This window comes from Lolium perenne, chromosome 4 (assembly GCF_019359855.2).
Source record: "Lolium perenne isolate Kyuss_39 chromosome 4, Kyuss_2.0, whole genome shotgun sequence".
Lineage (NCBI taxonomy): Eukaryota > Viridiplantae > Streptophyta > Magnoliopsida > Poales > Poaceae > Lolium > Lolium perenne.
Window position 1 is genome coordinate 359,181,765 of NC_067247.2, and position 23,311 is coordinate 359,205,075.

The 23,311-nt window shown below is 41.3% G+C and overlaps 2 protein-coding genes across 2 annotated transcripts; one reads left to right on the forward strand and one right to left on the reverse strand.

Annotated features, from left to right (window-relative positions):
* Positions 1–5,447: 5,447 nt before the first annotated feature.
* LOC139830284 (B3 domain-containing protein At4g01580-like) lies at positions 5,448–6,841 on the forward strand. The gene is made up of 2 exons (XM_071818292.1): positions 5,448–5,453; positions 6,389–6,841. Exons 1-2 carry the CDS (start codon positions 5,448–5,450, stop codon positions 6,839–6,841), a joined length of 459 nt encoding a protein of 152 aa, XP_071674393.1.
* Positions 6,842–7,797: 956 nt separating this feature from the next.
* LOC127296835 (zinc transporter 9) lies at positions 7,798–14,380 on the reverse strand. The gene is made up of 3 exons (XM_051327057.2): positions 13,733–14,380; positions 13,426–13,575; positions 7,798–8,303 (listed from the first exon to the last, which is right to left on the reverse strand). Exons 1-3 carry the CDS (start codon positions 14,342–14,344, stop codon positions 7,998–8,000), a joined length of 1,068 nt encoding a protein of 355 aa, XP_051183017.1. The 5' UTR covers positions 14,345–14,380; the 3' UTR covers positions 7,798–7,997.
* Positions 14,381–23,311: the final 8,931 nt, after the last annotated feature.

Sequence of the window (23,311 nt, forward strand, 5' to 3'; positions counted from 1 at the left end):
AACCACGGGGGCATCCCCAAGCTTAGACTTTTCACTCTTCTTGATCATATTGTATCATCCTCCTCTCTTGACCCTTGAAAACTTCCTCCACACCAAACTCAAAACAAACTCATTAGAGGGTTAGTGCATAATCAAAAATTCACATATTCAGAGGTGGCATAATCATTCTTAACACTTCTGGACATTGCACAAAGCTACTGAAAGTTAATGGAACAAACAAATCCATCCAACAAAGCAAAATAGGCAATGCGAAATAAAAGGCAGAATCTGTCAAAACAGAACAGTCCGTAAAGACGAACTTTTTTAGAGGCACTTAACTTGCTTAGATGAAAATTCTCAAATTGAATTAAAGTTGCGTACATATCTGAGGATCACTCACGTAAATTGGCAGATTTTTCTGAGTTACCTACAGAGAGGCCTACTCAAATTCGTGACAGCAAGAAATCTATTTCTGCGTAGTAATCCTAATCTAGTATCAACCTTACTATCAAAGACTTTACTTGGCACAACAATGCAATAAAATAAAGATAAGGAGAGGTTGCTACAGTAGTAACAACTTCCAAGACACAACAAAACAGTAGCAAAAAATAAAAACATGGGTTATCTCCCAAGAAGTGTTTTCTTTATAGCCATTAAGATGGGCTCGGTAATTTTAATGATGCTCTCTCAAGAAATAAGAGTTGAAGCAAAAGAGACCATCAAAAGCAAATAAGAAACACTTTTAAGTCTAACCCACTTCCTATGAAAAGGAATCTTGTAAATAAACAAGTCATGTAAGCATAATGCAATAAGCATAGAAAGGCAACACAAGCGCAACTTCAAGATTCTCAACATAAAGAGGGGGAACTTAATGTTATTAAGATGCATATAACCATGTTTCCCTCTCATAATAACTTTCAGTAGCATCATGAACAAACTCAACAATATAACTATCACATAAAGCATTCTTATCATGAGTCTCATGCATAAAATATTTACTACTCCCAACATAAGCATAGTCATTCTTATTAATTGTAGTGGGAGCAAATTCAACAAAGTAGCTATCATTATTATTCTCATCACCATAATCATCAAATGTAGGAGGCATATTGTAATCATAATAAACTTTATCCTCCATAGTAGGTGGCACTAAAATACCACTATCATTATAATCATCATAAATGGGAGGCAAAGTATCATCAAAGTAAATTTTCTCCTCCATGCTTGGGGGACTAAAAAATATCATGCTCATCAAAACCAGCTTCCCCAAGCTTAGAATTTTCCATAGCATTAGCAACAATGGTGTTCAAAGTATTCATACTAATAACATTGCCATTAGCATGCATATAAAGTTCCATAGGTTTTTAAATTTTCTCTTCAAACACATCATGTCCTAATTCAATATAAAGTTCATAAAGATCTCTAATTTTGTTGTTGTTTTCCATTAAGCCTAACTAGTGAAATAAAAACAAGAAACAAAAAGATATAATTGCAGAATCTAATGGAAATAGCTTCGAGCACTCACACACCGGCAACAGTGCTAGGAAATAGCTTAGTAGTCGGAGGATGTGAATACCTTTTACCTTACCTCCCCGGCAACGGCGCCAGAAAATAGCTTGATGTCTACGCACGCTTCTATTCCTGTAGACAGTGTTGGGCCTCCAAGAGAAGAGGTTTGTAGAACAGCAGCAAGTTTCCCTTAAGTGAATCACCCAAGGTTTATCGAACTCAGGGAGGTAGAGGTCAAAGATATCCCTCTCAAGCAACCCTGCAATTACGATACAAGAAGTCTCTTGTGTCCCCAACACACCTAATACACTTGTCAGATGTATAGGTGCACTAGTTCGGCGAAGAGATAGTAAAATGCAAGTGATATGGATGAATATGAGTGGTAATAACAATCTGAAATAAATATGGCAGCAAGTAAACATGCAGTAGAACAGTAAATAAACGGACATTCAATATTTGGAAACAAGGCCTAGGGATCATACTTTCACTAGTGGGCACTCTCAACATTGATCACATAACTGAATAAGTAAATGCTACTTTCTACACTCTCTTGTTGGATAACAAACACCATTCATTGTGTAGGGCTACAAAATCACACCTCAAGCCGGAGTAAACAAGCTCCACAACATCCGGAGTTCGTATTAAAGTAACCTCTAGAGTGCATAATAGACCGTTGCAATTTAGACCGAGTACTAACATAGCATACACACTGTCAACAATAGCTATGAAAGGGGGAATAGATCGCATCAATACTTTCATAGTAATAGTTAACTTCATAATCTACAAGAGATTACAATCATAACCTACGCCAAGTACTACATGATGCACACACTGTCAACATTATATCATGGAGGAGGAATAGACTACTTTAATAACATCACTAGAGTAGCACATAGATTAATAGTGATACAAAGCTCATGATCACATAAAGATCACATGGAAGAGAGAGATGAACCACATAGCTACCGGTAGAGCCCTCAGCCTCGGGGGAGAACTACTCCCTCCTCATCATGGAAGACAGCAATGGCGATGAAGATGGCGGTGGTGTCGATGGAGATGACTCCGGGGGCAATTCCCCGTCCCGGCGGCGTGCCGGAACAGAGACTTCTGTCCCCCGAAATGGAGTTTCGCGATGGCGGCGGCGTCCCTGGAGTCTTTCTGGAGTTTCGTCAATCGCTGTCGGGTTTTTAGGTCACGAGGGATAATATAGGCGAAGAGGCGGAGTCGGAGGGGCAACAGGGCTCCCTCACCACATGGCGGCGCGGCCAGGGTGGGACCCGCGCCCCCCTATGGTGTGGGTCCCCCTTGGCCCCCCTCCAGCTCTCCTTCGGTGTTCTGGAACATTCCGGGGAAAATGAGGCCTTGGGCTTTTGTTTCATCCAATTCCGAGAATATTGCCCGAACAGCCTTTCTGGAACCAAAAACAGCAGAAAACAGGAACTGGCACTTCGGCATCTTGTTAGTAGGTTAGTTCCGGAAAATGCATAAAATCATTATAAAGTGTGAGCAAAACATGTAGGTATTGTCATAAAACTAGCATGGAACATCAGAAATTATAGATACGTTGGAGACGTATCAAAAGGCTGCAGCGCGCCGTCCGTAAATAATGCCGCGGAAAACGAAGCAATTGTGCCCCTGCCAGGCGGGCCGCGAGGACCGGACGGACGACCGCTCCGTCCGTGCAGCGTCCGTAGAGACGCAAATCTAGCGCATATTTAGACCACGTTTGCATCGCCGCGTCGTCCGTTTGCGTTGCCGTTGGAGATGCCCTTATCGTCCCTTGATGAGGCAGTTCCAATGACGCACAGGCAACCTGCACTCCAAACTGCGCTACAGAAGCCAACCGTCCAACCTTTCTCTCTCTCACACACATAGTCACGGGTGTGATTTTTCTAACTTGTGTTGCCAAAGTGGACGCGCCTTCACAATCCCCTAATATTCTTATTCTTTTTTACATGATGCTATCAGTCTAGTCGATGATATGCTCATAAGACTAAATGCCTGAAGGTTCTTTTTTTGGTTTGTGATAGCAACGGACGATGATAATGTTTTTTTTTTTGCAGGGAAGCGTCGGGGAGTGGTGTTCTGGCACCCATGAGTATATGCTCTCGGTTTTTAAATTTTCTTTTAAATACACTTTCGAAATGTTGAGAAATTCGGATACAAAATTTAATGGGTATATCTCGAAATTCTACACGTTCACAAAATAGTTTCACAGGAAATCGACACTTTTAGTGTCATGTGTACAAAAAAATTGGTGTAAAAGAAGTTGTGTACGTGGTGCATTTTTTTGTCTTTTTTAGACAAGTCATAAAAAATGTCGGTTTTTTCGTAAAACTTGGTGTACGCATATAAAATGTCATTACGTAAGCGCGGAATTTTTTGTTCGAATTGTATTGATATTTCAAAATGTATTTTCCATAGGCGGGAGCTTATGCTCCTGTGAAATGGCGGTCAGAGCACTATTTTAAATTTTCGTCTGAAGATAATAAGAAGCTATTTGGCCACATGTTGGCGCCGTAAAATCTCTAGATTCTGTTAATCAACTGGAGAGCTGCTTACCCAATTTTTCGCCCACGATAAACAACACCCTCCATACAACGGGGAAGGGTCTGTCTACAAGCACCGATTTCTACGGCAGCCGCCTCTTCTTTCTCTCTTTCTTCGGCATCATATAAATTTCCTACGTGGCTGGTTTTACAGACAACTGATTTAGACTATTGTACATGCCTTTAGCTACTCTGCTAAACCAAACCAGTAACACCACCTTAAACATCAGTTAAACAGCCAACAGACAGATCACATCAGCCACGCCGTGTGACAACGGTAAGCAGGCGCCGGGGCGAAGCGCGCGTATCTTACTAGTATCTTTTGTGTTCACGGGATTGCGCTGATGTGTGGGCATTCCCTATGGACCAAGGGAGGGAACATAGCCTCACATCCCACATACATGATGGTGAGAGTCCATGGTATGATTGGTTTACATTATCTATTCGTATTTTTTTACCGTTTCCTTCTTCACATTTCGACCCAGGACTTAACGGTACACAATGCTCCGAAGTTAGTATAAGGTGGAGACAATCGATAATGGAGGCATGGAAGAATAAATCAATAAATAGGCGATAGTGGCAAAGTAGGTTGAATGATGCAAATCTATAGAGAATCAAGACATAGTCATTAAATGCTAAGGTCGTGGTCCGGTTTACAAGCATCCTCATGTGTTCATCGGCGCTGGGCCGGACAATCTATCTTAGACACAGTGGTTTTCGGCCTAGGTGTTCTTTGTACATACAACCCCTTAACATCATTTAGTGCATTTTTATCGATGGCATACCAATAATTTTTTTATGTATTATGGTCTCTCATGTGCGTGCATGGTTGCAGGTGCAATTCCACCGCAAGATGATATCTATGTTGTGTGTGTGTGTGTGTGTTAATCACGGCTTGCAGCAAAATGGGAGTCCTGACATAACTAAGAACCTAGGGGCGCGTTTGGTAGTATGCAGATGACTTTTTTGCATGGGCTGTGTCATGGAATGGGTCGTTTGGATGTCTGCAGGCCGCCGCGTTCTCGCAGGAACCGGGTTTAAAGCACCCCCGCGAGAGGCCCTGGAGGAACGCCCGGAATGACAGTTTCTCTGGGGCCAGACCCGTTGCGGTCAGAAGGCTGCACGCTGGAGAAGGGAGGCGGAAACGTCGCGTCCCTTCGGGAACACGCGCCATAATTAGGGTCACCGCTCCCTCTCCTTCCTCTCGCTCGCAACCTCCCCCAAACTGTCACATCACCCGGCGGTTCCCCTCCCACCGACCATTCCGCCGCACCGCCGCACGGAGGAGCACCGGTACCGGAGGAGGAGACATCGGCGAGCAGCACGACGACATCAGCCGCAACCTGCTCCGTAGTCTTCATCGGCATCTCAAGGTCGCCCTCGACCTCGAGCTCGTCCTTGGCCGGAACAATGGCGGTAACGACCTCTCCTTCTCACCTTCGTACTCGTTCTGCCAGAACATGCCATTCTCGGGCATTTGCAACGACATGCACATTAGATCTACTAGGGTTTCCATTAGGATAGCGTTCGGATTGATGTTTGCAAGGTGTTCGTCCCCATTTCTTGTTGTTCTTGTCCAGTTCTTGATGTTCACGGTCTCGATTTGCTTAGATCTGTTACTCTAATATTGGATTGCGGTAGATCCTTCCTAGATTGGAGTGTTGATTGCTGAAACTGCCAGATTTTACTGTGCATGGAAAGAGGGGAGGGTTTTTTTTGTGCTGGGGTTTAGCATGTTCAGATTGCTGTGCGGAATGAGTCACGCTAGTTTGTTCTAGACTATGTTTGTTTTCCGATTGAACTAGGCTGATGATTGTAACCGGAAATCATAGTGTGAGGAGATGATTGATCAGAACCTATGGCATGACTGAACATCACCATGCCATTGGCTGTGATCAAACATCTCCTTCATGTGTGCTTATTCTATGAGGCCTATGCTACCTTGCTTTCCATGTTTGTACTTCTTCAGTTGTGCAATGGCCAATGATTTAACTATGGCACAACGGAAGGCAGAGTGCTGCCCTCAAACTTAGTCATGTGTGCCATATTTCTTGCACACTAGACTTAGTTTGCGGACAGTCCTTTTGCCTACCGTGATCCAATTTATGAGGCCTCATTTTGTTTGTCTAATGCACTGGCCAATGATTGAACAATGACACACTGGAAGGCAAGGTGTTGCCCTCAAACTTAGTCGTGTGTGTGTGATTACTTGCACACTAGAATTAGTTTGAGGGTAGTCTCTTGAGCTGCCGTGTGATCCAATGTATGAGGCATCACATGTTTTTAATGTTCGTTTTCATCTATATACTTGTGAGCAGGTACATCTCTAATGGCATGTGTTCTTATGGTAGACTGAGAAGCTCAAGCTTGGGTCACCTGAGACCCCCGAGGAGGGATCATCGAAGAAGCGAAGGGCGGATAACGTTGGCCACTTCCAGTCGGACGTAGGGTCGGACCAGTTCCTACGCATCGTCTTCACGCCCACCTTCAGCCGGCTACGGATCCCTCAAGATTTCGTCAGGTGGTTCGGAGAAATCTCTTCGAACATCATCATCACCACCAACACTGGCTGCAACCGGAGGATGACTTTGGTCAGAGAAGGCGATGATGCATACATCAACCAGGGGCGGGCGGGCTTCACCATGGCTCATCAGCTGCAGACATGCCAGTTCCACATCTTCAAGAAGGTGTCCATCTTCGAGTACAATGTGGTCATCTTCGACCACACCCGCACTGAGGTGATGACCAGGTGCCGTTACCATGACGATGCCACCAGGTGTGTCGTCTTCCAAATTCATGTTTGAAGCTTACCTGGTTCTGTGTCGCTGCTACCATGTCTGTGTCTAGTTGTTGTTCCTGTCGTGTGTTGAACTATGACCGTCTCTGGTGTGTCGTGAACTATGATCGTCTTCTGTCGTCAACTATGACCGTGTTTGAACTATGATCAGTGCTAAGTTTGCCCGAACTGTGATGGTTTTCTTGCTTGTGTTGTTGATCACTGGTAACCTCACCACTGAAAAGAATAGGTAAGCAGAAGCAGATTCTGGATTGCAACCAAACAACAGGGCGCCGGTCTGGGCTGCTACAAGGCCTGAAATTCGACCTACCAAACGGGCTGAGCCCAAATCTCCATGGGCCGGAAAAACTCTGTGCAGGACACCAAACAACGTGGCTTTTATGACCCATGACCTATCTGCAACGCGCAGGGGACTTCTTCCCGCTGCGCCAGAATGCGGGCTACCAAACGCTCTAGAAGAATTTTTATGTTGTTGCTACATCACCCAGTTTGACGCCTACGCCTCTAGGTTTTATAAACTTAGGTCAACCACAAAAGAAGGTTGTTTGTAGTAAGTACCTAAAGAGAGTGGTGTTCGCTCAACACCAGTCGTCGAAAGCCACATATCTAAGGCGAGTAGGCGGGTGACAGAGGAACACCCAAGAAATATACCACCTATCCAATCTAAACTCCTTTGTTTTTCCCCCATGGGTTGCGGCCTATTCGAGATAGTTCTTATACCCTCTCAGAAAGGTGGTAAAGAGTGGGTGACGATTGTATTTGACGGGAGGGAAACACGTCACGGATTTCTGTTACCAGCCTGCCTTTGGTAACCTTTTTTGTACGAGTAATATGCGAAACATGTCAGTTGGTATAACCATCGTGGCGACCAACATATGTTTCGTTAAATTGCAATCAGCTTCACCTAATATACAAAAGGGTGATAAAAATTTCGCATAGACTAACTGATACAAAGAGAGCACATTAACATGCATTCATCATTTTGGTTGTCGTATTATACTGGACAAAGGAATATATAGTATAGTGTGTGTCGAGTTTGATCAATATATGCACACATTTTTACAGCAATGAAGAAACAAATCAGAAAACCTCTTTACACAAAAAAATAGTTAAATCCTCACCTCATGAATACAAAATGAATAATTTAATCTGAGGAAAATTCCTCATGCCCATACAGCAAGCATGGACATGAGAGCTGTCCCGGCGAGCAAGGAGATGTTTATAATGACCTGCAGCCTTCCATTGTTCTGCACCCTAGGGTTCATGAAGTCTTCAGCTAGAAGATCGACGAGAGCCATGTAGTTCAGAATTCCTGCAGCGGCAGCGGTAAGGAGCCCTTCCACGATTAGTGCACTAGGGCTGTTCTCGTCGTAAGTAGAGGATATCACGATGCCAATCACGACACCAAGTGGCATGGTGAGTGAGAAGAAGAATGCCATCATCAACACAGACTTCAGGCGAAACTGAGCCTGTATGATATAGCCAAGTAAATGTCATTATTCATTTTCTACAATCAATTTATGGGCCAAGAAATTTGTGTCATGTTTGGTAAGCCATACTAATGTTTAGTGACTCTCAATCAAGTAAAAAGTATAAACAAAAATAGTGGTGTCGCAGCAGGTGATATGATGTGGTGAATCAGTCACAAATGGTAAACTAATTTAACACACGGTTGAATATATCTTCTATACTCTAACCAGGACGTTGTTTTTATGTTGCAGTGTTCTTGATTATACTAGAACCAGAAGTAAATACTGTACATATGGATCAACCAAATGGGCATAATCCAATGCCATGTGAATGCGGTTTGAATTCCAATATGGTGTAATATTTAATATGATGATTATAAAAAGAGGAGAAAATGGAAACAATTTAGTTTGATGTAAAAATCATGTGACTAAGAAAATGTTTATTTTGAACCCTGGAATATTGTACTACGCCTGACTTGAACGCTGAACTATAAACCCTCAAACCCTTTAAAATGAGTCCTATGTTGTTTTATTAACAAATTATAGACGTAAGGATGCAATGAAAGATAGATCACACTGAAAGTATGAATATATATATATATGTTTTGTGGAGAAGGAACAGGACAAATTTCTTATCTTTTGTGTTTTTGTATGGAATCCCATATACATCCGGTTGATGCCTTTTTTGTCTCACTTTATACAACATATATTCCATGCCCGTGAATTATTTTATTTTTGAAGCACATAAGACTAAGTCGCCATCCAGAACTTAACATGGTTATTTAGGATAGTTTTGAAGATTTGATTTTTCATTAAAAAAAAATCTTGGAGGCGGGGATGCTACTGGTTGGCAACCTGCAAAAAATTATCAATAGTAGGACCATATCTCTTCTACAAAGATGGACAAAATGAATCAAACTATATCTAGTCATCGTTGCACATGACATAAAATCATAAATTGAAACAATATCTGAAAGGACATATTCATCCCCTAAGTGGATTTCTATGTTAATGAACGATAATTTTATGGGACTAGCCAGTATGAGAACAGGCTTAACCATCAATATGTCGACGAGTTATGTACCTATGTTTTGCCTTATTTGAGCTGTGTAGAGAAGATGTATTATTAAGAATGGTTCGATGTTTGCAAGTAAAGGGGATCAAGTGCTTTTTTTTTCGAAAAGGGGGAAAAATCGCCCCAGCTTCTGCATCCAAAGGATGCACACAGCTTTTTATTAGATTATTCATGAAGCCTTACAAGAAACAATACAAAAGATCACTCTCGAAGCAACCTAACTATACCTACAGTGGGATGTATAGGGTGACAATACACCAACGCACATCATCCAAACTAAATGACTTCCCAAACCGCCCAATAGCAGGTGAGAAGCACATCCAATCAAGCAGACTCTCAGCGCACGCCAACGCCCACGCCACAGGAGTTGCTTCCGCCGTCTTCCTCGACTCCATCTTCAAGAGAGATAATCGCATTAACCTTGCAAGACCTGCCGTCGATGCCACCATGACGCCAGACGGCTCCACCATCCACTCCACCAACATCCGCCAACATCCAGCAGCTGCTCCAAAAACGATGCCCCAAGAGGTAGAACGACACAGAGCGCGCCGCCATCGTCCGATCCGGGAGACCCGGACCTAGGGTTTCCCCCGGAGCAGCACGAGTGAGAGACCGCAGACTGCGACGACGATGCCTTCAAGAAGGTAGCGGCGTGACACGTCGCCATCATCCGCCAACCGAGGTCGGAGCACGGTTTTCACCGTCAGCCGCGCATCCCGAACCCACCGAGTGTAGTGCCAAGAGGGGCAAAGATGACGCCTTCGACAAGGTAACGACGTCGCCCAACGCCGCCATCATCCGCCAAGACCGAGGTCGAGGCTCGGTTTTCACCGGCCGCCATGACACGCCGGACTAGATCTCACCGCCACCCTGCCGCCCACACGGACAGGACCACGGGCCACCGCTCGCCGCGAAGAAGCCGGCACCGCTGCCACCATCCGGAGCCGCCGCTCCGGCGTCCAGGGCCCCCGCCGAGACCACCACCAGCAGCCCCTCCAGCACCGAAGCCCACCGCCACCGAGCCGCCAGATCCCGAGAGCCACCCGCCGCCACGGACGGAGGAGTGGCTGCCGGAGTCGCCGACCAAGGGGGAGACGCGTCGGGGGTGGAGAGCGTCGCCGGGCAGCGGCCTCAGCCCCGGCAAACCCAGCCTGGCCACCTTCCTCCATGCGGCTGTGCTTGGCGCCGGGATCCGCAGCCGAGGGCCAAATCCCCGCCGCCCCCTTCACCGGCGCCGCGGCCTTTGGCCGGCAGCACCTCGAGGGGCGACGAGGAGGGAGAGAGGGGGGAGGGCGGACGGGGCGGCGGCGGCTAGGGTTTTCCCCTCCCGGTCGCCAGGAGGAGCGACGCGAGAGGGGTACGAGGACTCAGGACTAGGGGATCAAGTGCTAAGAACACAATATCGAAATACTCATACATGCCTAGGAGAAACCCCAAATAAATATACTTTCCTTGAGGATCTGAACATGATCCATCTAACCTCAGGACTCATCCACGAAACTCTAGGTCTTGTGTGGTGGCTCCACGCTAACGTGGAGTTGTAATAGCGGTTAAATATAGCTATATAAGTGGTCTTCTTCTCCAAAGATATATACTAGATGGAGCTAACATTAAAGATCATTAATTAATGACCTTCAAAAGCTTCATATCTCTCTCTCTCACCTCCAATCAAAGTTGAATAAAATTAATCGAAGAGAAAGAAGAAGCATAGATCTGTGATTCACCAAACCAAAAGTTGATTCTCCCTCTGAGTTCGTTTTCGTTTGTGAGAACCCCTAGACGATTGGTTTCACTTGGGAGCATCCAAGGTTGTGGATTTTTTCCCATGCATTTTGTAAAGGTTCGAAGATTAACTCAAGATCAAGTACTAGTGGAAGAGCTCTCATACTTCGTTTCGTGAGCTCATGGTGAAGAAGGCTAGGACTCCATGTATAGTGTGTGCTTTTTGCCCCAATGCTATATATCAATGTTACTTCAGAAAGCACAATAGACAAGCTAAACAAGCTAGAAGTAAGTTAAGGACAATGTGAACTGAAGAACGTAGAACTAACAAGTGTTCACTTAGTTGCCTTTACTAGAATAATATTTATAAATACTTCCTTAAAATCAACTAATTTGTTAAAATTTCTAGTCACCTATTCATCCCCTATATTCGACATATCGGGTCCTTCAATTTTTTTAAATGTAACTAGCAAGGTGGCCCTCCCAAATGGGAGGGCACTATCTTTAGTGTGTCAAAATTACTTGATGATTTTGTGCAATTTTAGTTAATTGTGCTGAGCACGTGATCATATATAATAGATGCTAAATCTAAGAAAATAGAAGTTTGTAGGTAATGATTTATTTTTTGTAACATTTGAATTTCTAAGGGATTAATATTCAAATTTACTAATACCATACTTACAATATTCTTCTGTCAAAAATGAAGATAGAGTCATCTAGAAAGATTCCATCTCCGCGGTTTCTTTCATCTTCTATTAGACGTTGAGAGTGAATTTATGCTTTCATCAATTTATATTATTTTAACCAAACAACCAACAAAATTTGAACTAATAAATCGCATATTTGACTTCAAGCTTTGATTTTGCAATACTCTTTGAAAATATAGTTGAACACTTTGGCAAGGAATGCACGGTTCAAGTGTGTATCGTTCTTTTGTGGAAGGTTTGAACGGTGTGTCTATTATCGGGAATTAATGTGCTGCTTGTTTAGGATATCCACCACATAATACTTGATGTTTTTTCATAAGAAATGATTGGATTGAAACCTCGTATAGAGATTTTTCTCCTCGTTGATGGAAAAAAACAAATTTCTGCACAAGAGGGAAGAAACGACATGCCGTTGGACATTAGTGTCAACGGATGGCAGCCTGGTCGCCACCGGCCAATCTGTATGCAAACCGGTTCTCGACCAAACACGCTACGCCGCCGGACATTGGCGGTGATGAGCGGCAGCATGGTCGCCACCCGCCGATCTATATGCAAGATGGAGTTTGGCTGGACACGCAAGGGCAAGGCTACCTAGCTAGAAGAGTAGCACCTGGATATATGTATGCACGGGTAGCTAATTGTGCCCTTGAGCAGCCGGATAGATCGGATCTGATGCTTCAATATCAAGCTAGCGAAATGTGATACTCCAATCATATCACCATGCCAACAAGTTAATAGAGTATTTAATCTGTGGTGCCAGCTTACCCGTATCATGCCAACAACGATCAACTTAACCTGTGAGATTGGCTAACAAAGAACACCCACAGCGCGCCGTGCTAGGAGGCCGGACAAATGGATTGGTTTATTTGGCTAACCGTGAGTGGATATACTGTCCGCACCAGGTTACATTGATGTTTTTTCTTCTTTGACACGTTAATGTACCTCTTTGATGGCTTGAAAAGAATGGTGTACATTTATCTTAAACGTTAAACTTAAGAAAAAGAATATTTAAATTGGTCTAGTGCATGAATTGGAAACCAATTAAACTTAACGTGAAAAAAATAGAGCTAGAATCTAATAGAACTAATCACGTTTGTGTAGGGTAATGCCTATGAACTCCTTTTAGGACAGAGACATGTACGTGTCAAACATAAGATACTTCATAGGTCCAAAATATATGTTGGTACAAGTTACGTAAACTCTTTTAATCCTAATTTTGATGATGTGGATTAACGTAGTATCTCTATTTTAGACTCTCGTATGTGCTTTTAGTATATAATAGATAGATTTTGCAGATTACGAACTTGCATTCCATACGTCTATCATAATTTGCACATTCCATGAAAATCAGAAATGCCAAACTAGGCCAGGGATTCAGCTTGAAGAATTTTAGCAAGTTTGGAAGTTAATATGGATGATTTGATAGTTTAGGGTTCAGTAGACTTCTTTTAGAAACGATGTAGTTCAGGGAGTATGTGGAATAATATTGAAAATTTTGAGTTCTAAAATCCAAACGGCCTTTCTGTTAGACGCCAGAAGATTAGCAAATTCATTTTCGCAAAGTTTACACACAGATTCATATATGAGCAGAATTAGACTCATGTTGAGGAACACATACCTGAACAATGCATCCTCCGAGCCCTATCCCTTCGAAGAACTGATGAAAAGTTAGCGCAGCCACGAGTGGTTTGATCGTGGTAGCATCCTCAGATGCACCTAAAGACATGCCGATGATCACCGAGTGCACTACGATCCCCAGCTCCAGCACCTTCAGATAAAACATTCCATGAGCAAACAAGACAGTCAGCCAGTTAGTCTGTACGCGGTCCCAGATTGACTTAGTAACTAGAAACGTGATGCATGGGCAAATGGACACAGCATGATGCATCGACAATTTGGTTAAGTATGGACGCATCGATCAGCACCTGCGAGATGACGCGGTGGCGGATGAGCTGCTCTCCGTCGTCGGATTCCCCCGCGAACGACGACGATGCGATGGCGGCCGACACGCCGTGGAAGTGACCGCCTTGCGTGTGATCGGCGCCTGACGCCTCCAGGTACCCGGCGGCCGCGGAGACCTTCTTGGCGTGCGCGCGCTGGAAGTACCCAGTGGCGATGGTGTCGACAACGAGGGTGGCGATGGCCGCTAGCATGGCGACGAATCCGGCGAATGGGAATTTCTGCCACGGCCCGTCTACGAGGCACGGCGAGCCGAGCCTCTGGAAGGCTTCTGGGAGGATGTGTACGAAGGAGGTGGCGAGGATGACCCCCGCAGCGAAGGCCTTCACGGCGAAGAACAGGTCCGTGTCCGGGCTCAGCGCCGGGAACTTCCGCCCAAGCGAGGGGATGCCGCAGCCCGCAGCGCTGGCCACAAGGATGCAGAAGATGGCGATGATCTTGAACTTCAGCGCACCCGCATTGTCGTGTTCTTCCTCTCCGGCCTGCTCGCACTCGCACTCGGCGTGCACGATCAGAGGAAGGGAGGAGACGACGAGGAGAAGGAGGCACAACGCGGCGAGCTTGAGATTGGCAGCCATAGTATTTAGTCGGAGGGGTCAAAAGAAATGGTGATATGCCCGAGACGACGTAGGTGTACATATATATACATATGGAGCTGCCAAGCTCTGTATTTGGTCAGGACATGAACTGGAAAATAGAATTGAGATATTAATGTCAACTACTCAATATGATACCTAGCCTATAGACTTGATCTTGTAAGAACCGGCAATTATCGAGCAATAATCCCAGTTTTTGGTCAAGTGGGGAAAAAAATTAGAGTGGATAACTCAAAAGTCCAAACTAAAGATACATTTCACATTCACTGCATAGAACTGCAAGCGCATCTACCGGTATATGTGGTGCATAAATTTGCAGTTATCAGCGTACCACATTTTGTTTGATATGCTCTCCCCACTTTATCCTTTAGTATCAGTGCACTTCCTCATGTTGATGCCTCGTCGTTTCTGTCTCCAAGTTTTCCACAATGCCCGTCTCTCCATGCACTTCACACTTGAAACTACTTATACGCAAAGTAACTTAGAGTCCAACTCAACAATTTTGTTTAGGTGACACTGAGTTAATGAGAAGAGAGAAAGAGAAAGTAAATAACATCATATTTTTCAAGACACAATGAGTCTACAAATTAATTAACAGAGCTATATATCTTGTGCTGGTGCATGACACTAATTGAAATTATTATGCACTATAAAGATAGTAGCATAAACTAGTGTTAGTCATGTGCATGACACTAATTAAAATTACTATGCACTATGATTAGTCTTATCAGTGCAGTTTGCTAGGACATGCTTCAAGTGTTAATAGTACTTCAGCTTTAGCATCTTTTAAATCTCAAATACTTCCTCCGTCTTGGTTTAACAGACGCGCACATAGTTTAAGAATTTTTTTTGATCATTATTTTGATCAATAAAATAAGAAATATATGTCACAAAAATTATATCATTGAAAAACTTTTTTTGCATATGAATCTAATGATATAGATTTTGTAGATGTAAAATTTATATATTATTAACTAAATTAATTGTCAAAGTTTATCTTAAATTACGTTGTGTGACTGTTAAACCAAGACTAACAGAGCAGTATAGATGAACTATAGCTTCCTCTCTACCTCACGAATGCATTCACAGGTCAACGCCACTCTCGCCGTAACCAATAACTGTCTGTTTCCGGTGACACATGGAGTCCTAGACGCCTTCCTGAGATCTGATCTCCGATTGGTCAAGCAGAAAAGAAATCATTTTTGGGACGTTGGGTGTCGACACCGTGAACTCAGGGCATGACATTTTAGACTATGCGTTCACTTCTCGTCTCGGTTTTCTAAGCTCGCGTGCAACCCACCTGTCAGTTGTAGTGCTCTGTGGTGAAATAACAGTGCCATCAGGTAGCTCTGTGAGACGAGACCCTCCAAGCATCCACCGCCTCACCATGGCATACATGGATGAGTTGCGAGGTTACTGAGCAGGGAGCACCAATTAATCACACTAGGTACATCCAAGATCAAAAGGGAAGCATAATTTATTTGCTGGGGAGTCATCTCTTCAACGGGATGAACCGATGCCATTACATGAGCAAGAGTGTCGTCATATGTGTACACACTTCCTGTCCATATGCAACAAATATATAGAACCAACATACAATAAAATGATCATAAGACCGTACCCTAGGGTAAGTATTTAAATCATGTGATGCCTTCATTCAATCGAATTACGAAGTCGGTAGCACGTCCGACTCAAGTATATTCAAGAGCAAATTCTATTTTCAGCCATATATTTGTAAGAAACTCGCATATCGGATAATCTTTGCACGTAGCGTAAGTCTTGATTAGACCACGTTAGCGGTGGGTAGCAGTATTTACTTATTTCGGCGACATTTTGCATCGGCGGGAATCTTTATAAAGTACCTCAAATGTCAAAAGGAAATTGAATAATCAAGAAGCCATCTCTCTGATAACACCAAGTCCCATATGAGCAAAAATGTCGTCATTCATGCTTTCATGCTTGGCAACTTAAAGAGGTTCGAGGGTCAACGCTAAGATAATTAAGAATACTATATTCATCATAAGTTTTATTTGATCTAGTTTTGAACTTGGCAGCACATCTAACCGTGTTCGAAAACGTGGATTATCCACGTATTTGCAACAAATGTGCATGTTGATTTATTTTGAAAAATAATCACCACCCTAATGCGTTAGTGGTGGACATCCTTGTTTGATCCACATTTACCACTAGACCTCATACTAATTGCTTTTAACTTTGAATCTTCATGAAATGACTCGAACATCAAAACAGATTGACAATTCAGGAAACCATATGTTTCACAACACCGAGTTGGATGAGAAAAATGTTGCCATTTGTGTAAATCGTACATCACAAAATATATAAAACAATATAAGTATTTAAATCATTTTATGCCTTCATTCAATCGAATTGCAAAGTCGGTAGCACGTCTGACTCAAGTATATTCGATAGAAAATACTATTTTCAGCAATATATTTGTAAGAAACTCGCATGCCGGATAATCTTTAAAACTATTACAATGATATGTGCGTAGATTAAGTCGTGATTGGACCATGTTAGCGTTGGTTAGCAATATTTACTTATTTCCATGACATTTTGCGTCAGTAGGAAACTTTATAAAGTACCTCGAATGTCAAAACGACATGGAATAATCGAGAAGCCATCTCTCTAGTAACACCAGGTCTCATATGAGAAAAAATATCTTCATTCATGCGATCATACTTGGCAACCTAAAGAGATATGTTCCGTAGGTCAAAGCTAAGATAAGAGTACCATATCCATCATAAGTTTTATTTGATCTAGTTTTCAACTTGCCATCACGTCTAACCGTGGTCAAAAAAGTGGATTGTCCATGTGTTTATAACAAATGAACACTTCATTTATTTTTTGAAAAAAAAAACAACGCCCTAATGTGTTAGTGATGGAAATCCTTGTGTAACCACATTTATCACTAGACCTCATACTAATTGATTTAAACTTTGAATCTTCAAGAAATGACTAGAACATCAAAGGGGATTGACAATTCAGGAATCCATATGTTTGACAACACCAAGTCGGATGAGAAAAATGTTGCCATTTGTGTAAATTGTACATACTCAATTTTTCTTGTGCTTTCATGTGATCGAGTTTTGAACTTGACAACACGTGGGAGTTTAGTTTTTGCAAGTAAGAATTATAGTTTGGACCACATTTTATAATAGATAGACATGTTGATTTATTTTTTTAAACATGCATCACATTAACCCATTAGTGGTGGAAATCATTGTTTGAATTATATTTAGCATCTAGTCATGATGATAATAGATTTCACCTTGAAAGTTTCATGAAGTGCGTCGATTACAAAGGGGAGTGAATACTCGAAAAGCCAACTCTTTGACAACATTGAGTTTTAGATGACGATAAATGTTATTATTGTGTAAATGCTACGTAAAAAACTAAATTACATAATGATTGTAGTTGTGGCACTAAGTTAAGAGGACTCAACTCATCTTATGACATCATTTCATCCAGTTTTGAACTTGCCAACACGTCTAGAATTAATTATAAGAGGGAAATCTATTCAAACCATCTATTTGTAACATAGACAAATGGACATTTTGGTTTTGTTTTGAAAAACTTTCACCATGTTAATGGTATGTTAGAGGTGTATTTTTTTTATTTTAACCACATTTAGCATCTAGATAGAATATTGAATCTCAAATACTAATGAAGTACTTAAGATATCAAAAGGGAATTGAATATTGGGGACGCTATACGCTAACTCTCTCCATTGTCTCAAAGGTGGGGAAGTTATGCCATTTGTAGTAGTATATTTATTCTAGGATCAATAATAAGATAAGGGTACTCAACTCATTGTATGTTGTTCTAATCAAAACTCATTGTATGATTTAGTTTGATTCAGTTTTGATTTCACTCCTTTCTTGACTTTAGTTCTTGTCAGAGGAATTCTATTTTCAGCAAGGTATTTATAAAAAGTTGGGCATGCCAATTTTTCTAACATTCGCCATTTTAATATGTTATCAAAATCCTTGTATGAACCACATTTAACATCTAGACCTGATACTATCATATTTCAATTGCATTTACCAATGGGATTAATAATTATAAAATTCCTTAAAGATCAAGAGAGAATTGTATGTTTAAGAAGTAAGTTGTTGTTGATTAGAACTAGGGCTTCATATGTTTAGTAATGTTGTCATTTGTAGAAACATATACGGAAAATATATGAAATCAACAAAATATAATGATCACATGGTCAACACCACGATATGATTACTCAACTTGTCATGTGCCTGCCTTCTCTTGGATCGCAACTGAGTAGCACATCTGAGTTTACTTATATTTTGTATGTACTATATTTTTCCGCCATGTATTTATAATCACATGACAAATTAATTTTTATGTTGGTAGTGTCAAATAACGCATTTAGTGGCAAAAAACTTCATGAGCCCTTAGGTCAAAAGTGAACTCTATGTTTGCAATCCTTCCATATATTTCAATACCGTTGTTCTTCACGTGAGCAAAGATGTCATTATTTATGAATTTAAATTTGGAAAACACAATGGAATCATCACAAGGTCACCAATATGATAAGATAGATAGTAATAACTGCATAATGATTGAGGATCCTTGAGTAATAAAACATCAAAAGCTCTCGTCCCATCCAAGCAGACAACAGTATAATTGGCAATATACAAAGTAACTATGTTGGATGTGCTAACATATCAAGGACTATTTATATCCTTTTTAGCCGATGTGGCATGCATGTAACATGTTTGCTATATTGTAAACTTGTAACTCTTCAGGATCTATCAATGTAAGCATGATTTCTTGAGTACAAGTGTATTACTGGAATGTATGGTGCAAGAGTTAATTTACGCCTCTTTTCATACTAGTTAGCCAAATGAGTGTGTGGTGACTGTTGTCGGTCATCTGTATTACTAACGTATCATTTTGCTTACATGTACTCCATAATAGTTATGAAAACATGACGCGTTAGATTTTTTCTCTAGCTGCATAAAAGCTAATGTTCTAGGGCATAGTATATTTATATTTATATTCTTTAGGGTATAATGGGAATCATCCAATATTCACTTTTGAGCTTTTTTGGTTCAGACAAGAAGGTTTCTATGAGATGGTAGAAAAGGATGGAACTCTATTAATTCAGGTCGTAACCTATTGAGCGATGGCAAAATAAGATTCGACATTTGAGACGTTTCCTCAAAGGTTGGGCTAAAAGTATGAGTGGAAATTATAGAAAATAGAAAGAAAGATTAATTGATGTTTTAGATAGGTTGGATTTAAAGGCCGAAACCACTCCCCCCTCCCAAACCGAAAGAGATACATTGAAAAATGCAAATGAAAAAAATAACTAAGCTATGGAGGGGTGAAGAGACAAAGTGGGCTCAGATGGCTAAAGTCAAACACATCCAACAAGGGGGGAGTAATACTAAATATTTTCATTTGATTGCAAATGGAAAAAAAAATGAAAAAGAAAATTTACCAACTTGAGCAAGAGGAAGGGACTATTATTGGGGATGAAGATCTAAAAGTTTATATTTCTGAATTCTATAAAAAACTTTTCGGGGAACCAACTCCATCCAATGTTGATCTAATTGAAGACAACAATCAGGATATACCTAAGCTCACTTTGGAGGAAAATAATCTTCTAACTTCTCCTTTTACTGAGAAGGAGGTGCATGAAGCCATTTCTCAAATGGAGCATAACAAGGCTCCTGGTCTGGATGGGTTCCCTGCTGAGTTCTATCAGAAATTTTGGGAAGTTATTAAAGAAGACCTAATGGCGTCATTTAGTCAATTGCATAATGGGGAACTGTCTCTATTTAAACTGAACTATGGCATCATTACTTTGCTACCTAAAAAGGAAAATGCAGTTCAGATCCAATAATAAAGACCTATTTGTTTGCTTAATGTAAGTTTCAAAGTGTTTACTAAAGTTTGTACTAATCGTGTGACGGGGATCGCGTTCAAAGTGATAAGACCTACGCAAACGGTGTTTATGCCAGGTAGACATATCTTGGAAGGAGTGGTTATTTTGCATGAAACTATTCATGAGATGCATTCTAAGAAATTGGATGGGGTTTTATTTAAAATTGATTTCGAGAAGGCTTATGACAAGGTTAAGTGGTCATTTCTACAACAAACGTCGAGAATGAAAGGATTTGCGCTAGAATGGTGTCGTTTCATCAAATATTTTGTCCAAGATGGTAGCGTCGCATTCAAGGTCAATGATGATATTGGACATTATTTTCAAACAAGAAAGGGATTGAGACAGGTAGATCCTTTATCACCCATTCTTTTCAACATTGTTGTGGACATGTTGGCTATTTTAATCGAGCGAGCTAAGGCAGATGGCCAAGTGGAAGGCCTAATTCCTCATCTTGTTGAGGGGGGTATTTCAATTCTACAATATGCGGATGATACGATTTTGTTCATGGAGCATGACTTACAAAATGCATTAAATATGAAACTTATTCTTTGCATCTTTGAACAACTATCGGGTTTGAAAATAAATTTTAATAAGAGTGAACTATTTTGTTTCGGAAAAGCCAAGAAAGAGGAACAACAATATAGACATATTTTTGGATGTGAAGTGGGCTCTTTGCCTTTTAGATATCTATGAGTTCCTATTCATTACAAAACTCTTAGAAATTCAGATTGGTATCCGGTAGAAACTCGATTTGAAGGCAAATTGGGTTGCTGGAAGGGCAAGCTCTTATCTTATGGAGATAGACTTGTGTTGATCAATTCTGTGTTGACAAGTTTACCAATGTTTATGTTGTCATTCCTTCAAATTCCGAAAGGGGTTTTAAAAAGACTTGATTTTTATCGATCTAGATTTTTTTGGCAAGGGGATGAAGAAAAGCGGAAGTATATATAGATTAACAAAATGGAATATTATATGTAGATCCAAAGATCAAGGTGGTCTTGGTATTGAGGTCCTAGAATTAAAAAATAAATGCCTTCTAAGTAAATGGCTATTCAAAATATTGAATGAAGAAGGGGTTTGGCAGGAGTTACTACATAATAAGTATCTATCCCAAAAGACTCTCTCTCAATTTCAAGCTAAACCATTTGATTCTCCTTTCTGGAAGGGGCTCATGCAAGTGAAAGATGATTTCTTTGCACGTGGACACTTTAAGTTGGGTGATGGTTCAACTGTTAGATTTTGGGAGGATGTTTGGTTGGGAGATACAACGTTGGCACAACAATATCCATCTTTATATCATATAGCGCAGCATCGAAATGTCTTGGTTGCGGATGTGTTAGCCCATGTTCCTCTGAATATCCAATTTCGAAGGATTTTGCATGGAAATAAATGGATGAATTGGTTGCATTTGTGTCGACGTCTCATGAATGTTACCCTTCAGGATCAAACGGATAGCTTTGTTTGGAACCTAACAACCACATGCTTATTCACTATCAAATCTATGTATGAAGACTTGATGAATGATCATACTCTTTCCTGCGGAAATATTTATGGAAGCTTAAAATTCCACTAAAGATTAAAATATTTATGTGGTTTCTTAATAATAAGGTGTTGCTAACTAAAGATAATCTTGCGAAAAGGAATTGGAAGGGTTGTATGAAGTGTTGTTTTTGTGGTGGTCAAGAATCCATTGAACATTTATTTATATCTTGCCCGTATGCGAAAATACTCTGGCGGATGGTGTTTTTTTTGCCTTTGACCTCCCACCTCCAACTAACATTAGCAATATGTTTGATAATTGGTTAAATGGAGTAGACAAAAAAAGCAAAGGATCGAATACGCATTGGTGTGTCCGCTCTATGCTGGTCAATATGGAGGTGTCGTAATAATATTGTGTTTAATAATTCTACTTCTTTCAACATTATGCAGGTTATTCATATGCTGGTCCACTGGGTGCAACTGTGGGCGTTACTCCTTCCTCAAGACCAGCGGGTGTTTATGGATACTGAATGCAACCATCTACAGACGGTCACACAGGCTATCTTGTCCCGGGTTGGATGGTGTCACACTAGTCGACTACAGGATGCTTAGTTGGCTTAATTTTCAGATTTCTGATGTTCTCATGTTCGATTGATGTATTGGTCATGAGTGATATTTGATTTGTGTACCGTTCACTTTTGTGAGACCATTCAAACTATTAATAAAGGTCGTGTGCATCACCACGATGCAGAGGCTGGGGCGTTTTACCCCTTTTCGGAAAAAAGAAGAAGCTGAACTTTACCAAAAGAAAGAAGAAAAAGGTATGTTCGTAAAAACCCATCTTGTTGAACCAGCTTGTAAACAGTATCACCAAAATGGAATTAAGAAACTGAATCCTGACTAGAACCATGTTTAGCATCAGGTTTGATATTGATAGTTTTGAATGAAATTTTAGCACACTGGTCTTCACACGAGGAAAAATGGTGGATAACTACATTTCATCCAAAAAAATACGTAGATATAAAAACAAATCTATCTGTGAATTAGCTACTAATTAAAACTTTATAAAGTATCTGATCTAATCTTTGATACCGAAATCAATGCCTTACTACTCTCCTGAAAATCTTATTTTCGTTTTGCTATCGATCTGCAAATATATTCGGATCAGAGACTTCAAGATATACGTACAATATACTATTTTTTTAATATACTGCTGTTCTTAGTTCTAACTGCTTTTTGTTAGATCTTTGGTGACTGTGAGGTTGGCTAGAACACAACGAATATCCCGGTTCGCAGAAGAAATCACATAGAGTGAACTGGGAATCACCCACAAAGGGGCTCTCTGTCCTGGCTCTTGTCCAGCGTAGTGATGTGCTGTTCCGATTAGGCCTGTTCACCGATCGTGTCAAGCAGGCCGCAGGTGTTAGCGTGTGAGCCTCAGTGTAGCCCATGAATGTGAGATGTATGACTGATGTTCTGATGGCCTGTTGGGCATGACACTCGCGATACTGGGCGCGCTAGACGTGATAAAGGGCTTTAAT